The sequence below is a fragment of the Macrotis lagotis genome, chromosome X (genome assembly GCF_037893015.1).
Source record: "Macrotis lagotis isolate mMagLag1 chromosome X, bilby.v1.9.chrom.fasta, whole genome shotgun sequence".
Classification (NCBI taxonomy): domain Eukaryota; kingdom Metazoa; phylum Chordata; class Mammalia; order Peramelemorphia; family Peramelidae; genus Macrotis; species Macrotis lagotis.
Window position 1 is genome coordinate 74767366 of NC_133666.1, and position 21350 is coordinate 74788715.

The 21350-nt window shown below is 46.0% G+C and overlaps 1 protein-coding gene across 3 annotated transcripts in view; it reads left to right on the top strand.

The window, feature by feature from the left end:
* Positions 1-4652: 4652 nt before the first annotated feature.
* Positions 4653-21350, top strand: part of NHSL2 (NHS like 2) — an 80125-nt gene continuing 63427 nt past the window's right edge. For 2 of the 3 annotated variants that reach the window (XM_074201675.1, XM_074201676.1), the window contains exon 1: positions 4653-5244. In XM_074201675.1, the coding sequence (XP_074057776.1) occupies positions 5202-5244 (43 nt within the window). In that variant the 5' untranslated portion in view covers positions 4653-5201. The remainder of the gene's footprint in view (positions 5245-21350) is intronic. The other variant, XM_074201674.1, reaches the window with a different exon arrangement.

The window sequence follows — 21350 nt, forward strand, 5'->3', positions numbered from 1 at the left end:
GGTTCTCTTGGCAAAGATGCTGGAGTAGTTTACTTTGTCCTTCTTCAGCTCACTTTCCAGATGAGAGAACTGAGGCAAACAGGGTGAAATGACTTGCCCAGAGTCACACAGCTAGAAAGTATCTGAAGCTAGATTTGAAGTTAGGTCTTCCTGACTCCAGGCCCCTTGCTCTAGCTACTGTGCCATCTAGTTGCCTCTAAACTAGAGTAGATGTGAGTATATTCCTGGAGAAAGCACTTGGGAAGCAGAGATTGAAGATGAAAGAGTGGAGCTGTGCACCAGATGTAAACATGGGAAGGCTAAACTTGGTAGGTGAGGTCATAGGAAGGTCAGAGAGGGACATAAGGGACTCCATCTCTTCACTGAAGGATGGCCCAGTCCTTGAACCTTTCAGGGCCTGGCCCTAGCAGGAGCAGAGGCCCTTTGCTCCAGCAGGAAGGGAGAACTGAGAGTAAGGGAGCCTGGCAGTGGGAGGTAGGAGAAGGCTGGAGGGGAAAGCAGGAGGCCAACCTCACCTTGGCAAAGCTGCCACTGCGTGATCTAGGAAGCTGGGAGATGAGATGGCAGGGGGGATATGAGCTTGGCATCATTTCTCATTAGGGCTTCTTTAGCAGCTGCAGAAGCAGAGGTTCATTCCCATTGGCCCAGGAGAAATCTCTTAGGCAACATCTGGCTAGCTCAGAGATTGCTGGGAACTCAGTGACTGCAGGGAAGTCAGCAGTGACAGCAGGAAAGGGGGGGGGGCAGGGAAGGAGGGCTCAGGGGAGTCAGAGACCAAATAAGAGTGGCAGCCTCTACCATTCTGAGCCTCTGGCTTTCTGGGGTGGGGTGCTGAGGCAAAGTGGGGGAGGTCAGGCAGGGATTACAGAGATGGGGTTTACCTAGAAACAGGACCAGAGAAACTCAAGGGCGGGGGGGTGGGGCTGAGGTGCTCAGTCCGAGTGACCCTGACAGGAGACAGTCCCTTGCATGAAGCAGTAACATCTTTCATCTGTGGGTTCCCAACTTCCCTAGGGGATAACTACCTCCTGGGCTATTCGCTCCATTTTATGATGAGGAATTTGAGTCTCAGAGAGATGTCTTGTCCATAACTACACAGTTAGCTAAGTGTCATACCAGACCTTCCCAGAAGCCTGTGCCACATTATGGGCAGGAGCCTTAGATGTCATAGGAGCTCTTTGCATTTCTCTGAATCTTTGAGACTGGGAAGAAGAGAGTAATGCTGACCAAGGAATTTCTGCCCAGAAGCAAAGGGGCAGCAGCTTGGCCAGCAGTTATGCCCCCTCCAATGCCAACTCAGAGCCAAAGGGGACAGCACCTTGGCCAGCAGTTATGGCCACCCCCCATGCCTGTCCAGAGCCAAAGAAAACAACACCTTGGCCAGCAGTTGTACCCCCCAATGTCAGCTCAGAGCCAAAGGGGGAATCACCTTGGCCAGTAGTTATGTCCCCCAATGCCAGCTCAGAGCCAAAGGGGGCAGTACATTGGCCAGCAGTTATGTCCTCCATTGCCCACCCGGAGTCAAAATGAATGATTTCATATTGTCATCAGAGCTGGTGCTTGCTGCATAGTAGGTGTTGTTGGTTTAAAGCCTACTTTCCAGAAACAGCCCCCTTTTTTCTGTCTTCCTGCTCCCCCAACTCAGTTCACAGGTCTGGGTTTCTCTGCTCCTTTGCCACTTTCTTGGCCTGAATTCTCTATTCAAATCCTGAGTCTGGCTTGTGCTCCCACTGACATTGCATCACTTGGCATCACTTGGCAGGTTTGGTTTTTCCAGGTACGGCCTCCTGCGACTAGCTCTGCCCTGTAGTGGCTTCCAGCAGCCAATGTTGGCCTTTCCTTGCTGCTGCTCATTCATTGGCCACAGGGCCAAAAGAGGGATGGATTGATAAGAGGAGGAGCAGCAACATCCCCAGTTCAATCTTGCCTTTTCTATAAAAATGGAACTGCCTCCCTCCAAGAACAGCCTGGCGCATGGTCTGGCTGGCCACTCCAAGAAAAGGCTTGTCCCTGGGACTTTTGTAGTACAAGAAAGTCAGCAAGTTCTTCCTCCCGACACTGCCCAGTACACCACAAGGCCAGGATAGGCCACAGGTCAGTGTATCAGCCAACTGCTGTGGGCCAGACACTATGCAAAGAATTGAGAATTCAAAGAAAGGCAGAATTGATTCTTGCTCTTAAGGAGCTCACAGTCTGGGTTTTTTTTTGGGGGGGGGGGTTGCATGTACATATTTTTTAAATTTATTTTTGAATTTTCCCCTAATCTCACTCCCCCCCCCAGAAGGCAGTCTGATAGTCTGTACATCATTTCCATGCTATACATTGATCAAAACGGAATGTGCTCACAGTCTGTTTGGGGGGAAACAACCTGCCAATAGCTATGTATGAACAAGCTATAGATAGGTTAAATTGGATGTGACCTCAGAGGGAAGACCTTAAGATGAAGAAAGACTGGGAAAGGCTGAGACTTGAAGGAAACCAAAAGATGGAGATGAGAAGGGCATGGAGGGCAGCCAGTGCAAATACTCAGAGTCAGGAGTTGGATAGAGCATTTTATACTTTGGAGGAACATCAAGAAGTCCAGTGTCACCAACTCAACTCACAGAGTACCTGAGAGAGAGTAAAGGATAAAAAGTCTGGAAATGTAGGAAGAGGCCAGAAGTCAAAAAGAGATTATACTGGATCCTGGAGGGGATAGCAAGCAGTTGTGATCTCTTGACCAAGGAGGAGAGGTGACATGGTTGGACCCATACTTTAGGAAGATCAGTTTGACATTTGAGAGGATGATGTCTGGAGTGGGCACAGACTTGAGACAGGGAGACTGACCAGCCATCTGTTGGAACAGTCCAGTGTTGGGTGATCAGAGCAGAGAGGTGAGAATATACTAGAAAATTGGAAATGAAAATAGCTGGCAACTAATCATATGTCACAAGAGAGAGTCACATCAAGGATGAAGGCCAAGTTGGGAGCCTAGAAGACTGAGTGGATGGGGGTGCTCTTGACAGTATTAGGAAAGTCATGAAGAAGGGAGGATTTAAGAGAAAGATAATAAATTCAGTTTTGGAAATATATTGAGTTAAAAATTATTATAGTGCCTACAGTCTGAGACACACAAAAAGATAATTGGAGATGAGAGACAAGAGTTCAAGAGAGAAATGATGGCTGAAAAGTAGATCTGGGAATCATTAGCTTAGAGATGGTTATTCAGTCCATGGGGGTTGATAAAATCACTAAATGAAGGATACTAGAAAGAGAAGAGCAGAGGGTCCAGGAAAGAACCTGAGGGTTACCTAGGGTCAGAGGAGGTGATCCAGAGGAGAATCCAGCAAAGGAGACAGAGAAGGAGCAGAAGAGGTTGAGGAGGGAAATCAGGAGACAGAGGGGTTTCCCATCAACTTAGAGGCAAGAGAGTATAAGGAGGGGTGAATGACTAACAGTGTCCAAGGCCATAGAGAGGTTAAGAACAGTGAAGACTGAGACAAATCCATTGCACTGGGCAACCAGGAGATTATGGGTAACTTGGGAGAGAAGGGTTTCAGTTGAATGATGATGTTAGAAGACAGGGCTGTAGTTATTAAGAGGAGAGAAAGGAGATAGAAGCATTAAACTCAAGAGCTCTAACTAATGACAAACAGAGGAAGCATATGCGATGAGAGCTAGTGGGGATGGATGGGTGGAGTGAGGATTTTTCAGAGTAAAGGAGACCTGGAGGCAGCAGAGGAGCCAGGGAAGCTTCCTAGCTTCAGAACCACTATGTCACACAGCCTCTCATATTCACCATCATTGATAAATAGCAAGAAAGAGATCCAATGGTGAGCAAAATATTAAGAAATACAAGCATTTTGTTCCAAGTTAGACATCCTGTTCCTATTAAATGGAGCCCAATCTATCCTTGTGGATCATTATTTGGGCTCTACTCCCAGGAAAGCCTTCCTTCACTTCCTCTGACTTTGAACATTTCCAGGCAGGACCTCCCTAGGTCTGAGGCTTATTGTAAAAGTTGACTGAATGAGAGTCACCGGGCAGGGGACTACAGGAAACCCTTTCTCTTTGCCTTTCTTCTAGGACAGGAAAGGAAGAAAAGACATAAGTTGGTGCTGTTTCTCCTTCTCTTTTGATGGTCTCAGCCACCAGGAAAAGGTTCCCCTTGACAGTCATTTGTTCCTCTCTGCTTATTTTGGGGATGACGTGACTTTAGAGGGGCTGACTGAAAATGAAATTTGGAATATACTGGTTTAGGATGGCCTTCTGGATGGCCATATCCCCCCTACCCCAGGACATATTTGAACCAAATCAGACAGCGACAGAGTTCTCACCCAGAGCATTGTAGGCCCTTGAGGGGACAGTTCCTCCCTCTGGGATTGAACTGAGCTCCTCCCAGCAGTCTGCTCTACTTGGCCTGGGCTCTGGGCCCTCACTTCAAGCTAAGCCAGTTATTCTTCCTATGCCCTGGCAAGGCAGTCTACCCAACCTTTAGCTTCTTCCTCCTGCTTGGTCAACAGCAGGGCCCAGCTCTCCTGCCATGTTCTTGGCTGCAGTCAGTGACCAGGGTCAGAAATCACAGACTTGTTCCAGGTTGTGTGGGGGTGGAAGGGGAGGGAAAGACACAGACAGACAGAAAAAGAGGAAAAAGAGGAGGAGGGAGGGAAGGAGGGAGGGGGGAACTTAAAGGAACTGCCTTTCTCTCTTCACCCTCCTCCTTTCCCTCCCTGCCCCCTGGGGACCATGGGAAGGAAGGGGGCCTGGGCAGTGACAATAGACCAGGGAGCTGACTCAAACAGCCAGTTCCTGCTCATTTCCTCTCTGTGTGGAGCAAGAGTGGGAGTGGACATTGGTTTCTCCGTGTGCCTGGGTCTCCTGACATCAGCCCTGCTGGTGGGCCCGGGAGTGGCAGCAGAAGGAAAGCCAAGCAACCAAGCCCCTACCCCAAAGCAACATTTCCGCCATTGGCACAGAAACCTCAGCTGCCCTCTGGGGCTGTCCACAGCAAAGAAGATATGCCAAATTGACCCAACTTCAGGGGGGCTGGGGAAGAGAACTCAGAGAGAGAGAGAGAGAGAGAGAGAGAGACTGAGACCAGACCAGTTGAGGCACTTGGTGGCTCCATTTTCCTCCCGTCTTCCTGCTCTGGCTCTGTCCAGCTGGCCAGGGAGGACTTGGGGTTGTTTTCATGTGGATCTTTGGGCACCTACACCTCTGTGATGGAAAAAGCAGAGTTTTTCACCCCTTCCTGGAGCAGGGCAGGTGAGTTCATTGGAGAAACGGAGTGGAAAGTAGCACTATGTCCCACGCTTTGGTGTGTCCAAAGAGGCTGCAGTATCCCCAAGATCCCCAGGATTCCCTGACAAGGATGAGGTGGGGGAGGGACTCTAGGACCCATAGGTACTTGAGAAATGGGTGATGGTGGGGGGGAGAGAAACACAAACATTTTCAGTTGTGAGAAGCCACAACTTGGTGGGGTGTTAAATCCTTGGGTCTGCTTCCAAATGAGATTGTGGGGCAATTGGGGGGTTAGTGGACTGGAAACCCTTCCCATGTGATGTGAGATCAGTTGAGAAAACTGGAGGTGGTTAGTCTGAAGTAGAAAAGATTATGGATGTGTATTGGGAGGGGTGACTGGCCGCCATGTGGTTCAGGTGGTGGGTTAGTCTTCCTCTGCCTCCAGAGGGCAGAAATAGGACAGACGGGAGAGGTTTGCAGGGAGGCAGATACTGGCTTAATATTAGGAAGACCTTCCTAACCATCAGTGCTCTCCCTTTGGAACCAAGCCCCGGTAATGGCTCTGGTGTAGAATGAGCTCCCCAGCCCTGAAGGGTCCTGGCAGAGCTTGGCTACCCATCTGAGGGAGATGTTGTAGGTCCTGTGCACGACCCTACCATTCCCCAAGAGCCTACTTGGCTCAGCTAGGGGTCTCAGGAGACGGACCTGGAGGTCTTTGTTCCTTGGGGCCCTGCTTACCATGAGCTAAGATCCCCAAAGACAAGGACCTTGTTGGTGTCTGCCCTATGTGCTATTGGACTTGGGGGTCTCTCTGAGTCCCTCCTGTGTGTCAGGGAAGGCTTCAGAGCCCCCCTTCCCCTACCCAGGTTATATCTTCAGTGAGGAGAAAAGAGCTGACTCTATGGCTTCCCTGCTTTCTTCTACTGCTTTATCTCCTTTCTAGTGTCTGAAAAGAGACGATCTAGAGTTCCCCATGTTTTAGGTTGGGACTCTGGGGTCCTGGGGCCCTCGTCCTTCCCTCCCCCTCTCCTTACTGCTGCTGCTACCACTATGGGGGCCCTGGGCATGCTGGAGCTGAGGTGGCTGTCCTCTGCTAACAGACAGTCTGGAGGAGGGGAGCCACCCTCTCACATGCCCCTAGGGATTGTGGGAACATTGAGAACCCTGGCTGTCAGTTAGGTAAGCTGTTCAGGAATTTCAAAGTGTGTGGCCTCATCTGGCCTCCCAGGGACCATCCAGACAGGAATCTCCACTTTTCAGTCAGGAATGAGGTGAGCTCACATTTCCATGCTACTTGCCGTGCATCACTAGTCTAACCACCTCCATTTTGGAGAAGGAAAGCATGCCTCAGAGCAGCTAGGTGACCTCCCCAGGGTCCCACAGACAAAAAATGGCCAGGTTGGAGTGCAGCTTAGCTAAAAGCAAAATATCCCCCGCCCCCCAGCTTAGAGAACAGGAGGGTGGAACCAAAGGTGGGCCCCATTCACCCTGGGTGTCTCTAAAGACTGGACCTGTGGCCGATTCCTTGGCAGAAGCAAACGGGGAAAAGCTAAAGTTGCAGGCGGGGGTGGGGGTGGGGGGGGCAGGCAGACTAGGGATTCTTTCCCATTGCCCCCCTCCCCTACTTCTCTTTGGGGCTTATGGCCTCAGTGAAGCAGAAGACTGAACCCTTCTTCCCCCAGCTGCCTGAGAAGCCTATGGGAAAAATCAAATGCCCTTCACCTTCTCTCCCCAGGGATCTGTCAGTTTCTACCCCTTCCTTAGTCTCCCTTAAAATCCAGTTTCTCTCCAGGATTTCCTTTGCAACAGCTGGAGTGCTGAGTCTGGCGCTAGTGGGCTGCTGCAAAACAAGTATCCAGCTGTTTCCAGCTGTACAAATTCAGAAAGGAAAAAAAGGCCTTGATCACAATGTCTGCTGACTCTGGGTCTCTCCCTCCATCTCTCTGTGTGTGACTGTCTCTCTCTTCATCTCTGTTTCTCCCTTACAAATTTGCTTGGCCTCAGTTGTTAGCAAGCTTGTCTTTATTGCTTTTGGTCCAGCAACAAATACTCCTGAAACTAGGAACCTTAGATCCTTTGTACAGAGACTCAAGCAAGGCAAAATTAGAAGGACATGAGGAGAATGGGACCCATAGAGAAGCCTAAACCCAGACCACTTCAAATGGGAAAATCAATATGTGAAATACCTTTAATCTAAGCCAGAACTAGACAAGGAAGACGGACCTTTGTCCCAGGATGCTGAAAATTAGAAGTTGCTGACAATATTTTGATCCCTGCAGCAGGTAGAAGTAACTGAACTTAACATGAGGTTGGCAAAGATGATTATTTAAAATAGGAAGCTACCAGATCGTGCACTTCCCTCTCCCTCCCTCTTCCCTCCCCCCCCATCCCTCAGCCATATACCAAGGAAACTCCACCCCAGCCAGGTTCCATCCTGCTCCCTCCTTGTCTCCCTTTCTCCCTCCACAGTTGGATTTCTCTTAAAACATTGATTTGAGGAGTATTGGGGGTACCATGATGGCCAGTTAGGCCCCTATCCAAGAGATCCCCTTGAGTTGCTAAATATGGACCATTTTCCCAGAGGAACACAAAGAAAGAGGCAGAGGTGAGAATGGTAATGTCCTACTATTTTATGTGGTGGAATTTTAACATTGGCCTTAAGTCATGATGCCCTTGGTGCAATAGTGTTTGCTTAGTAAAAGACTGATATGACACCTGGTGTATGGTGTCCCTTTGGTAAAATCTCAAGCTGTATGAGGTCCTTAGGGACCATTAGATCCAAACCCCTCTACTTAGAGAAGAAAAGAAAAGAAAAGACTCAGAGAAGGCAATTGGTAAGTCAGGCCAAGACTTGAACCCAGATTCTTTGGCTCTAGTATTCTTTGCCAGCCCAGTTTTCCTCAACAGGACAGTGTTGGTACTCCCTGTGGCTCACTGGAGAAAGCAGGAATTCCCCTGTGTAGCTATCCAAAGAAGCCCCCTCTGGAGCCACCTCTTCTTCTTGGCATTTTAAGGCCTTTCCAAAGTGGTCCCTTTCCATCTTTCCAGTCTTTCTGACCACACTGGCATGCTAAACTGGAGCATCCTACACAGCCCTCCATCTCAAGCTATGTGCCTGAACAGCCTCCCTCCTCACCTTCCCCACTTCTCTTTCAAGATTCCACTCAAGTACCAACTTCCTGATCCTCCAGCTGTTAGTGACTCCCTGGGTCCCCTGCCCCCCAAGTCTCTTATACCGGTTTCTATTTTGTCTACATGTGGATTTCTGCAGCTTGCCTTCTCTCTCTTTTCCACCATCACATTGGAAGCTTCTTCAGGGTAGAGGCTCCTTTGCTTTTGTCCCTGTAGCCTCAGCACATTGGATGCCTAATAAATACTTGGTGAGAAGTTTTTGTTGCTTGCTCTCATGTATCTCCTCAACAGGCCATTGCCATTCTCACCTCTGCCTCTTTCTTTGTGCTCCTCTGGGAATGGTCCATATTTAGCAACCCAAGGGGAAAAGAATCTGAAAAAACCCCATTCACTTGTTGGAGAATCAAACCACTGAGGAGCTCAGCTTTCTCCCTATGTCCTGGGAGTTTTCAAAACTGATTAATAATATCCTTTTTGTGGGAAAAACTCAGAGACAGAAGGCATAAGTAAGAGTTATGATTTATTAGTTTGTGTGACCATAAATAAGTGACTATCTCAGTGAGCCTTGGTTTCTTTATTTGTGAAATGGGGAAGATAAGTGCAGCTGCATTGCCTCTGCAGGTGCCTGGAAGGGAATTTCAAGCCTATGTGGTTCAAGCACCTCCTATAATGGAGGAAGAAATTGAGGCACTGAGAGGAGAAAGGGCTGGGTCAAAGGAAAATGCTGTATAATTATGAGCTGGCCCCTTGTTTCTGAGAGCCATGCAATTCCAACAGTTTCTAAAGCATGAGATCAAATCTACTCACACTTGCTGTCTACCACTGCAGAGGAGGGGCAGCAAAAGTTAAGCATTTCTTTGCAAAATGGAGTCTCCTACTGGGTTCCCAGCCGGGCAACTGGAGCTAATGGAGTGCTCCAGGCTAATTTTCATCAAGTGAGCAGCTGTAGGGCAGAGTTTAGAGAACAGGACAGTAAGCATCAGGAGACTCACTCTTCCAAGACATGAACTCTCTGTGTGACCTCAGTTAAATCTCTTCTCCCTGCACCTTAGTTTCCTCTTCTACCTAACGAAGGGCTGTACTGGTTGGCCTTTCAGGGTGCCTTTCAATGCTACCATTAGTGCACCCATGACCCACCCCTTCCCTCCCTCCCTCCTTTCCATCCTTCATTCCTCCTTCCCTCCCTCCCTCTCTTCCTCCCTTCCTTCCTCTTTCTCCCTCTCTCCTTCCCTCCCCCCTCCCTTTCTTCCTTCCCTCTTCCCTCTCTTCCTTCCTCTCCCTCCCTTCTTTCCTTCATCTCTTCCTCCATTCCTTCTTTCTTTCCTTCCAGTTTTCTATGTTTTTAGTAAAATGATGGTCTCTATGTAGCATATAACTCCCGGGGTTGTTGTGAAAATCAAGTAATATCTGTAGAGAGCCTCACAAATCTCAAAGCACTATTTAAATGCTAGCTATTGTGATCAGATTAGGGGCAGGAAAACTCTCCTGAGTTCAGAGCTGATCTCCCACTACTAGAGTGAACCAGGACAAGTCACTTCACCCTATTTGTCTCAGTTTCTCCATCTGTAAAAATGACCCGGAGAAGGAAACACCAAACCACTCCAGTATCTTTACCAAGGAAACCCCATATGGGGTCATAGAGAGTCAGACATGACTGTAAAACCACAGGTTAGAGAAACCCTTTATTAAGCACCTACTCTAGCCAATGACTCTTTCCTCTATATTCCAGTCCTACTTTTCCTTCTAGTTCAGATGCCACCTCTCCCCTGAAACCTTCTCTAATTTCCTCCAGTCCCACAATCCCTCCTACAGTCAGTGGTCTAGAACAGTGGTTCTTAAACTTTTCCATGATGGTAGAACACTTCAAATCTTTGGCAGAACTCTGAGCAAAATCATCTGAAGTTACTTTTAGTCCCTATTAACAAACATTAGGTTCATTTACAAAACAACAACAAACCAGGTGTGGCGGAATCCCTTACGGCACAATTTGGGAAACACTAGTACAGAGCAACCCTGGAAATGATCATACAGTCTCCTATCAAAGATCTTCAGAGATGGAAAACTCACCACCTCCAGTGGTCACCCATTTCATTTTTGAGTAACTTTTACTGTTACGAAATTTTCCTGTACTTTGAACCAAAATCAGCCAGTATGACACAATTTCATATAAGTTTTAGCCCCTGAACTAGACTAAACTCCCCTTCCTCAACACCTAGCATATTAGGCATATTATTGGGCATATTAGGAGTGCTCAGGAAATATCTATTGATTGATTGACTTGTGCCTGTAACAACAAAAGAGGACTTCCTTCTCTTCTTGAACATATCAACATTCATTCATTCATCCATTCATTGATTCATTGTTCATTCATCCATTATCATGGCATTTCAGTTCTGGAAGGTACTTGAGGGTTTATCACCTAATTTAACAAGTAAGAATCTGTCACTACAACATCCCTGACGAGTCATTCTCAGGCTGTCCCTGAAGACCTCCAGTATGTGGAACTTGCAACTAGTCCTTTCTAATTCTATTTTACAGGGTAGTCTATTTCAGAGTTGGGATGATCTGTAATTCCTTTTTTCCCTCAATTATTTTGCAATTTGTTTCTATCTAGATTAATGATTCAATTAGAGCTTATTGTGGTATATGATATGAAGAATGGCTCCCAATCCATTTCTTGCTGATCAACCATCCAATATTCCCAAGTTTTTAATGAAATCAAGTCATAAGTTCATTCTCATTGTTTCAAGCACTGACTTTTTTATGTACCTTGGATTCTCTTTCTGTGTTTTCTATTCTGTTCCATTGATCTCTGTCACTATTCTTTCTCAAGTACAGGCCAGTGCACTTATATTTATAATGATGATTTGATATTCATTTGAAAACCTGGCAGTGCTAAGTCATCCTTTCCTGGTTTTCTTTTTATGATTAATATTTTTACCAGTTGACTTTTCCATACAAATTTGGATTGGTGTCTCATTAAATTTATCATCATTAAATTAAAATTGGTTTCTCAGTAAATGAGTTTGGGAATAACTGACCTTTTGATTGTATTTACTTAACTTAACCATGAACCAGGGGAGCCCTCCCATTTGCTTAGTTTTTCCTAGATTTCTGTAAACATTATTATAGGGTAATCTTGAAGGAGGCCTTTAGAGGTTAGTGCCCAAATATTTGTTGGATTCTTTTCATTATAGTAAGAGAATCGATTTTGAGCTGGAAGAGACCTCAAAGGTCCGTTAGTCCATCTCTGCCTTTTATAGATGAGAAACTGAGACTCTGAAGCCCAAAGTCATTCAACTGCTTGTTGCTTCCTGCAGCAGGAAGAAGCAGTCTGGAATTTTAACCCAGCTCCTCTGACTCTAAATGCTGAACTCTTTCCACCAGGTTACCCTGCTTCTCCTAAGGGGAATTTCTCCTATCAGTTTCCCTTTATTCTATTTTTAAAATTTTTATTTATTTAAGTCAGTGGGGTTAAGTGACTTACCCAGGGTCACACAGCTAGGTAATCATGAAGTATCTGAGGCCGGATTTGAACTCAGGTCCTCCTGACTCCAGGGCTGGTGCTCTATCCACTGCACCACCTAGCTGGCCCAGTTTCCCTTTATTCTTGCAATGAAAATGATTTTTGGTTTTTCTTGTGGCCTTTACCAAAGCGTGTTACCTTTGTTCATTTTTCTATTGACTTGAGTGGTAAGAGCAGATGTGCCTATTTTTTATACTTGGCTTTAATTGCAATTTTTCTCTGTTCTCTAGAACACTAACTCATGGTTTTCTTTTTAATCATATTAGGGAAAGACATGTCTAATACTTTAATGTCTTCTGAGCATAAATGAATGCTCTATTTTTCAAAGGCCTTCTCTGCACCCAAAGATATGATCATGTTGCCTCATTTTTCTCTCATTGACATGATTTATGATCTTGATTATTTTCCTGGAATTCTCCTGTTCTGGCATTCCAATTAGAATGCCTACTTGGTTGTGAAGGATGATTTGGAGCTTTATTGTTGGAGTCTATTTCCAAGTCATTGTATGTGATATTTAGGCATTATCTGTTCACTAGCCATATTGGCAGTATCACAGCAGAGGTGTGTAGTTTTTTTCCTTAGCTTTGGCTTTGTTTGGTTTTGAGAGTTGGGCAGGTTCTTTCAAAGCTCGGTAAGATTCACTTGTGTAATGACCTGCCTTTGCAGGCCAGCTCTCGAACGGCCTCTCTACTTTTGCCTTTTGAGCTCAGTCTTGTAGCTTGTCTGCTTCCTATTTTCTTTGGTTGGGTATTTTATCTTTAGCGGATAATGAACTATTTCTTTTAGCATCTCCTCTTTCTTAGTGCAGAGCTGTGCATGGTAAACTTGGATCATCTGTAGGATTTCTTTGGCCTTTGTTGTGAGCTCTCTTTTCTCATTTCTAATTTCAATGATAGGGATTCCTTGCTTCTATTTAAAATTAGATTTTGCTAACAGTTTAACAATTTTATGAACCTTTAAAAAGAACCCAGCTCTTGAATAGATTTATCACCAAATGATCTTCAGGACAATTGCAAAGCACAAAAGACTGTAGCTTGTTTTTGTTTTCTGCTGATTTTTTAAGTTATTTCAAGACAAGGATGGTTTTATATCGTAAGCAGAGCAATCTGACCAGAGATATAAGATCCCACAGTGGAGACATGAAAAGGGGATGGGAAGAGCAGCCTGGGGTAGCTTGCAGAGAATCTTGAATGCTGGGCTTGGGAGTTTGGAGTTTCTCCTGGAGGCAGTGAGGAATCTGAAGCTTGTGAGGAGAAGAATGACATAGTTATAGATGTGAAAAGGAGACTAGAAGAGAGTTAGGAAGAACTGGACTCAAGTCTGGACCCTTTGTTGTGTGACTATTTGTTGTCTGATCTTGGAGGGAGTCCCTTTACCTTCCAGTGCCCACAGGCAGCAAAGATTCAGAATTCCAGAATACAGATAAGTGGTTTCTATGCTGGGAAGCCTCCATACCTATGAAATCATAGCTCTGGACAACAATAAGCAATGACAAACCAGGGATGATTAATATCTAGGGTGACTACAAATAGCTATAACAGAGAGGTGTGTCACAATAAAGAGATTGAGATTTGGATTTGAATGATTGGAGCATAGAGTTAGATCTAGAAGGAACCTTAGAGGTCATTGGACAGAAAGATAAAGTGAGGCCTAGAGAGGTAAAGTCAGATGCCCAGGGATAGCAGCAGAGACCAGGCTTAAACTCAGGTCTCTTGGTGCTTCTTGGAATCCCAGTTTCTTTGCTTTGTAAAGTAGAGCTTGTCCTCAAACTTCTCTCCCTCTCAGGGTTGTTAGGAGGAAGACACTTGGTGAACCTTTAAGCCCTAGGCAAACATGAGAAGCCCTTCTCATAACAGGGGCCAGCACTGAGAAGAGAGGAGGGAAGTGGGCAGTGAGCCCTTCTCTGGGCAGGAAGCTTGCAGTGAAATCATCCAAGCAGGACAGCCAAGAGCTGTGTGAAATTGAGGACCTGGCTGTGAGTTTCTCCAGTATCCAGCCTGAGCACTGTCTAGTACTGGCACTGGGTTGCATCATCGACCCTAGCTGTACACCTCCTGGCCCCAACTCCAAGCGTTCTCCGTTTGTAGTGGCACCTGGGCATGTGTTTATTTTTGTCCACGGTCTCAAGGGGTGTGACATGCTGTGCCTCCTGTCATCATGACCAGGCCCAGCTGGGCTCTCTTCTGTTGGGGTCTTGAGAGGCCTACAGGCAACCCCATTATTTCCTCACATTCCTGGGCATAGGGCCCAATATGGTGGCCAGTTGGCTGAAGAGTTAACAAATATTTATGAAAAACTCACAGTGTAGTCAAGTTTTTATTGGCCTTATTTTCCCCTTTGGTGGGTGAGGAACTTGGGCTTGGGGAGTAGGAGAAACCACGGGCTTAAAAAGGTTTTGGATCAAACCCTGATCTGAAATGACTAGAGCTCAAGAGAAACTCCTGTCCAACCTGGGAGTCTGGTAGCACTGTCCTCACTGAAGCTGGCTTCCTTTGTCATGCTAGCTAGGGTCATGTCACTTCAGCAGGCTCAGCCTTTCTTTCCATCCCTGAGCCCTCTGGGTGCTGTCTTCCAGATTTCTAGCTTGGATAGAGTGTCCTTCCTTGGGCCATTCTTCAGAGTCCTTATCTCGATTATTATCTTCCCTTCTTTTAGGCCATAATCTCTTTGAGAGTAGGGACATGATCTGACCTAAACTGTGGATTCTTTCTAGTCTGGAATATATAGTAGATGCCTAATAATTATTTGATTGGTCTGCTGGCTCATTGCTGTCGCTAGGCTTTCTTCTAGCTTTGAGAGATCCCTGGTCAAGAAGGCCTGGATGAGCTCTCACAGGAGCCCTGATTATGCTTTGAATCCATCACCTAGTTAGGGCCTGGCACAAGAAATGTTTCTGGAATGGAAGTGGTCCAATCTTTGGGCAATGGTGCTTCCAGGAGGCTGTCCATCTGGCATCCCTTGTCCTTGCCATGTAACCAGCACATTTCTTTTCCTGGCCATCCTTAAGAGTTTAAGATCTAGAGTCAAAAGGATCCTCACTGGTCATTTAGTCCAAGCTCTTCATTTTGCATATGAAGAAACTGAGGCCCAGAAAGGGAAAATGGCTTATCCCAGCTCACACAGAAGCAGAGTAGCAGAGTCAAGGTTTGAACCAAGTCCTCTGACCACGATGTTTTCTGCTATTTCTCATGCTTAAGTCCTCATTGATAACATACATCTGTCTTTCCATTGCCCTTGGAACCACCTAGAGTTTGGGGTCTTTGGAACTCTGTATCTTTCCTGATTTACAGCCATCTTTCATCCCAGTAGAATGAATGCTGGCAGTCAAATTTGGGAATCTTTGAGACATTGAACAGATTGCACATGACATTCTCTAAACGTGACACTCCTGACCAAGATCTGCACTTGGGCACCAGCTATCCCCCATACCTGACTAGAATGCTCCTCTCCATTAATTTGGAAAGATTTCCCCCCATCCTGCCTTTGCTTCACCAAGTTCCTTTGCTAATTGACTTTTCCCCTCCCTTCTTTCATGTTAAGTCTTTGTTACAAGGGACAACTTGCTGGAGAGGGGAAGGGGAAGGGGAAGGGATATATTCAGAAATGAAAAGGATGTAACAAAAAGATGCCAGTAACTGCTCTTCTTTATTTTAAAAGTGCTGTCCAGTTCCTCAAATATAAGCTCACCCCATCTTTTCCATTTGGATTCCAAGCCCAATTCATTGTCCATCCACACAGTCCATCTGCTATGTGTTTGTTGATGGATTAACTCAGTGGCTTTCCTTTCCAACATGCTATAATCTGGGTCATAGCCATTGTTTGTTCACTTGGTTTTTCCTGTGTGGATAGCTAGGCTGATTTCTTTTTAGGGACAATGAGTCTTGTTGAGAAGGGTTTGCAGTGTACAAGAATTTGATACCATCACAGAATCCTCCCGAGTTTCAGAGCTAGAAAGGACCTCAAATGCTTATCTAGGATCTTAAGATCATTGATTTGAAGAAAGAAGGGACTTTATAAAGGTCTTATTTTACAGATGAGGAAACTGAGGCACTGAGAAGTGAAAGAACTTGCCCAGAGTCACACAGTAAGCTTCTGGGACAGGATTTGACTCCAGAATTTGATTCCAAATTTAGGCAGGAATAAGAATTTTTTGCCCACTCTACCAGACAAGTGATGTGCTTGAAGAGTTCCGGTGAGGAAGAACCCATCCCTCCAGCTAGCCAATTCCCCCTTTAAGAGAAGCTTTGCCTTACATTCAGCTTCTCAGTCTACTAAAACCCGCCCCCAATGTTTTTTCAAATGAATGGTTACTTTCTAAAGACTCCAGCAATCCTGCTTTGGTGTACCTGTCTGGGTTTGGCACAAAGTCATTGGCAATTAGAAGTTTCTGGGCAACTCTGGGAAGAAGGAAACCTGACAGGTGGAGAGGAATTCTGAGAGCAAGGTCGGAGTTCAGAGTTTACCCCCAGAAGTGTGCATTTTAGTCACCAGCAAAGGTCAATACCTCCCAACCTTGATTGGGAATTTCTTCTTGCTCTTTTGCTCAGCTGGGGAACACAAAAACTAACCTCACAGATGCACCTCACTGTACCTTTGCAACCTGGTGGGTGGGACCTTGGGAAAAAGTGTTACTTTACAGGCCAAATCCAAGGTTATCCTCATTCCAAAGGCATTTTAGATGAGAGTGGTTTGGCAGAAAGACTTGCCTCCTCCCTCTCTGCATGGGAACAGCAGATCCAATTGAGTTCACCAGATCCATATTAGACCCCTTTCATGTAACAGAGAGACCGAGTTAAAAGCACCTCAGCACCTGACCTCCAAGAGTAGGAGGTCCCCCAGAAAGGCCCCAGGAGACCCACCTTGGAGTGTGGATTACATGAAGGTGAGTTCACTAATTTTCCTCAAGGTGGGAGAATTGGACTCCACCTTCCTCCCCACTGTTATTTCCAAGGCTCTCCTTCTACCCCATCACTCAGTAATCTCTCCTCCTTTGAGTTCCATATCATTCATCTCTACCACCCAATCAAAATCCTGGTCTGCAGACCTCCAGGTCACTCCCCTTCCTTCTTCCTCAATGAGTTTTGAACATGGCTCACAATCTTCATGCTAGGATGCAGCCGCTTCCTCCAATGCTCTTAACACTGAGTTACTCTTCCATCCTACCTCAGCTATACACAAAGATGGATATATATCCTCAATCATCCAGATCATCCAGAAATGTGCCACCTCCATGTTCAAGAATTCTGAACTCCCCCTATCCAACCACCATCTATTGGCATTCCATTTCTCCCTCTGCCGTCTCTTTCAAACCTCACTCTACCTCCACACCTAGACTTCTGATCCCTTGATCCTTCAATTCTCTCCTAGGGCATGTCACCTACACTAACCACTCTCTCCTCCAGTCATCATCTTGACTCCTTGGTGAACCAGTTCAACTCTACCCTGTCTTCCTCTCTTGACTCTCAGGTCCCCTTCTCAGATCAACAATTAAGCCTCAGCTTTGTCTTACTTCCATCATCAACCATTCACATGTGCCACTGAATAAAGGTGAAGAAAATCAAGCAACTGTTCTGAGTTGACTACAAATTTATGCTACAAATCTCAACTGGGCCCTCACAACCACTAAGCAATTCATCTCTCTCTGCTTTATTGCCTCACTCTCCCACTCTCCACCGAGGCTCTTCCAAACATTTTCCTCTCTCCTCACGGTTTGCTCTCCCTCCTGCTCTCTCTGTGGAGAACCTTTCCTCATATTTTACAGAAAAAAATGGAGGCCATTCACTGTGAGCTCCCCTTTCTCCCCTATTCCTCATCTCTTATCACTCAGGTGCCTTCTGTAACCATCTTTCCTTCACCCTTGTCTCACATGAAGAGATGACCTTATTCCTTACCAAGGCCAACCCTTCTGGTTGTTCACGTGATCCCCTTCCAGCCTGGCTCCTTCTGCAGGTCACCCCCTCTGTCATTCACATTGTTTCACTCCTCTTCAATTTCTTTCTCTGTCCTGGTTCCTTTCCTTTGTATCTATATCTCTCCATCCTGAAAAAACCCTCACTTGATCTTTCCATCCCCACTGACTATCATGCTATATTTCTTCTGCCCTTTGTGGCTACACCCATTAAAAACTGTCCACACTAGATGCTTCTGAACCCCTTATGAATTCATCTTCTGACCCCATCATACCACAGAAACTCTCTGAGTTGCCAAATCTGGAGGCCTTTTCTCAGTCCCTGACCCTAATTCTTCTTGACCTCTGTGCAGCCTTGGACAGTGGTGATCCTTGATACTCTCTTCTCTAGGTTTTTGAATCATCACTCTCTCCTTGTTCTCTTCCTTCTCATCTGACCACTCTTTTTCTATCTCCTTTGCTGGATCCTCCTCTGCATCTCATCTTCTAACTTGGGTGTCCTAGAGGGCTCTGTCCCCAGGCCTTCTTCTCTTCTCCCACTAGATTGTTTCACTTGATCTCATCAGCTTCCATTGATTTAATTACCATCTTTATGTTGATGATTTACCTGTCCAACTCTAAGCTTTCTGCTGACCTTGAGTCCTGCATCTCCAACTATCTTTCTGACATCTCAAACTGAATGTTTAGTAGACATTTTCAACTCAATATATCTAAAATGGAACTCATCATTCTCCCTAAACCCTCTCTATCTCCTACCTTCTCTACTGCTGTTGAAAGCAACACCATCCTCCTAGTCCCTCAGGATCACAACCTAGGAGTCATCCTGGACTCCTCACCACCCACCCCATATCCACTATGATGCCAAAACCTGTCAATTTCACTTTTGCAATATCAGCTCGGAGAGGTAATGAGAGAGCAGAACTGGGCTGTTTTGGCCTTGTTGGAATTGATTGCTAGGGTTAACTTCATTATTCCCGGTATCTGAATATGGGGCCTATCACACAGTTCAGATGTGAGCCCAAGTTCTGGAAAGTTGTACCAATGCAGCCAGTGAAGAACTGTGTATCCATTCCCTAAGGATCTGTGTGGCAGGTTCAGGGAGGGTCAGCACCAGCTTGAACCTGTGGTGAATGGCAGTCCACAAGGAAGGGCTGGTGGTCATGATCTACAACACTGGAGGAAGGACCCACACCATGAAGAGCAAAGATCTTAGAATTTGAGGCCTCTGATTATTACCCTCCTGCCCCCTCCCTTTTCTTCTTGGTCTGGCCTGCTAGGTCAGTTGTGGAGTGCCAGAGAAGGCCAGAGTTGGAAGGGACTTCAGTGATCCTCTAGCCTATTCTCAGCTATAGCATGTAGCCCATTCACAGTTGCCCCTTGAACTGGTCTTGAAGAGAAATTCTTTGCCTTGCCTTCTCCCATCTTTGGGTTAGGACTGTACTCTGAACAACTGCTGTTTTTCTGATCACCGCACTCCAAGTCTCTCTCTATGTGCCCCCTTCATGGCTTTGACTCATCACCAAACCCATCTTCTTTCCTTTACTCTATTTTCTTTGTCCCTTCTTCCTAGGATGGCTATAGGGCCTAGCCAGGGAGGATTTGTCAGCAGCCATCCCTGGAGCTGCTAGGCCAGACTGTACTGAAGCAGAGGCAATGCCAGGTCGTTTTAGGAACTCAGTCCTTATCACAAGTGCCTCTTGCCAGTTCCCATTCCTTGATTAGGTGACGTAATGGGAACAGCAGGACCTTATCAGGGCAGGCTTGTTGGAAACAGATGGGGGGGGTTACTGAAGGGCATCAGTGCTGGGAAGTGAGAATGCCATGCTGATCTGCCTCTGTCACATTTATAAGCCATGTGTTCTGCAGCATCTACCAGCCTGGCATACCCAGGTAAAGGTTGAGCCAATGTATCATGGACAGGGACTAGGCCTCTCCAAGCTTTGTTCCCAGAGGACACAGAGCTCAGGCTACTTCTCATCAGCTTTCCTTCTCCCATTTCTAGTCATGGTCAGATGTGTAACCACCCTATCTGAGCAGAAAAATCCTGGACCCTGGCCGTCAAATCAAGTATTTATTAAGTACAGGCATGATGCCAAATACCAGCAGAAAAGACAGACCCTGCCCACCCCCAGAAGCTTATATTCTAGTGGGGAAAGACAGTACAGAAAAGGAAGCTAAAAGGGGAAATGGGTGGAGACATGAAGGTACCCAGCCTAGGGGTATAGGGAAGAAAGTCCAGAGAAAGGAATGGAGTCATGGTTGATCTGGGTTGCCCCCCTAGTCAGATGGAGAGTCCACAAGAGCAGAGGGGACTTCCAATTTAGAGGTCAAAAAAGGTCCTGGGGAGGGTTCTGAGTGCAACCTGGGTGGCACCCAATGTGACCAGAGGAATCATAGAGAATCCTCAGCCTTAGACTTTGTTCGATGGAAAAGACCGCATCCAAACTGGCTCTGGAGGTAAACCAACTTGACAGAATATTGACATTATTGTCTACATTTATACAGCAGCTAAAGGGTTCCAGTAGACTTTCCTCCAAGCATGAGACCAAAGAAACAGCCCAGCTTGGGACTTGGAGGATGTGAGCTCTGGAAACTGAGTGAATTGGACCAGAGGCTCTCTAATCAACGTACAATTCCATGAATTCCCTAAGGCCTATATACCCATTTTGCAGATGAGAAAAATGAAGCTCAGAGAGGTAGCATAACTAGTAGAGTGTCTATTTGCCAAATACTATGATGTAATTTTGTGTAATGGCCAAGCTTGGCCCTGAAAAGAGATGAGAACATTTATGTGCACAAGAGAGGGATTCTGGGTAGGAATACTGATTCACTGTTAGATTTCCTTGCTATGGGGGTTAGTTTTTCTCTTTCTTTGTCATAAGAGATGGTTTTCTGCGTAGGGGAGGACAGAGAGATGGATTCTGAAATAAAGGTGATAGAAGACCAAAAGATGACAGTAATTCTTTTTAAATGAACCAAAAATACTTGTTTGTTGAATTGAAGTTTTTTTAAAAAGTTCCATAGATAACTCTCAGAGTGAGCTGTAAGCTCATCTTACTAGCTCAGTTTCCTCCTCATCTGCAGAATGAGGATAAGAATCCTTGTATTATCTAACATCATAGGGCCATGTGTTGTGAGGTTCAAATGAGACAGTGTCTGTGAAACCACTTTTGACTGCAAGGGAATATTGGTATGAGGGATTAGAGAAATTAGAGAAAAGGGAGCTGTGAGTGGCCTGAGGTCATATTTTACTGGGGTCCTTGCCCTCTATCAAATTGGTTGGGTATTGTAGGAATACCTCAAGGAGGTAAATGACAACTGTTTGGGCTATCACTCCTTGGTGACCAAACTTCAGTGATTCTCACTTGGATCCATGTGGGGTGCTAGGGAAGCCAAAACTGGGTCCCCTCCCTGGGGTAAAACTAGGTGATTGGACTCGTGATCTCACTCGGAACTCTAACTCGGTGACTCAGACACATAGTTGTGGAAGCAAGGAAAGCCACCAGCAGATGGACTGTCTGTCATTTCATGTGATGCATGCCAATGCTGCTCTGGCTTCCCATG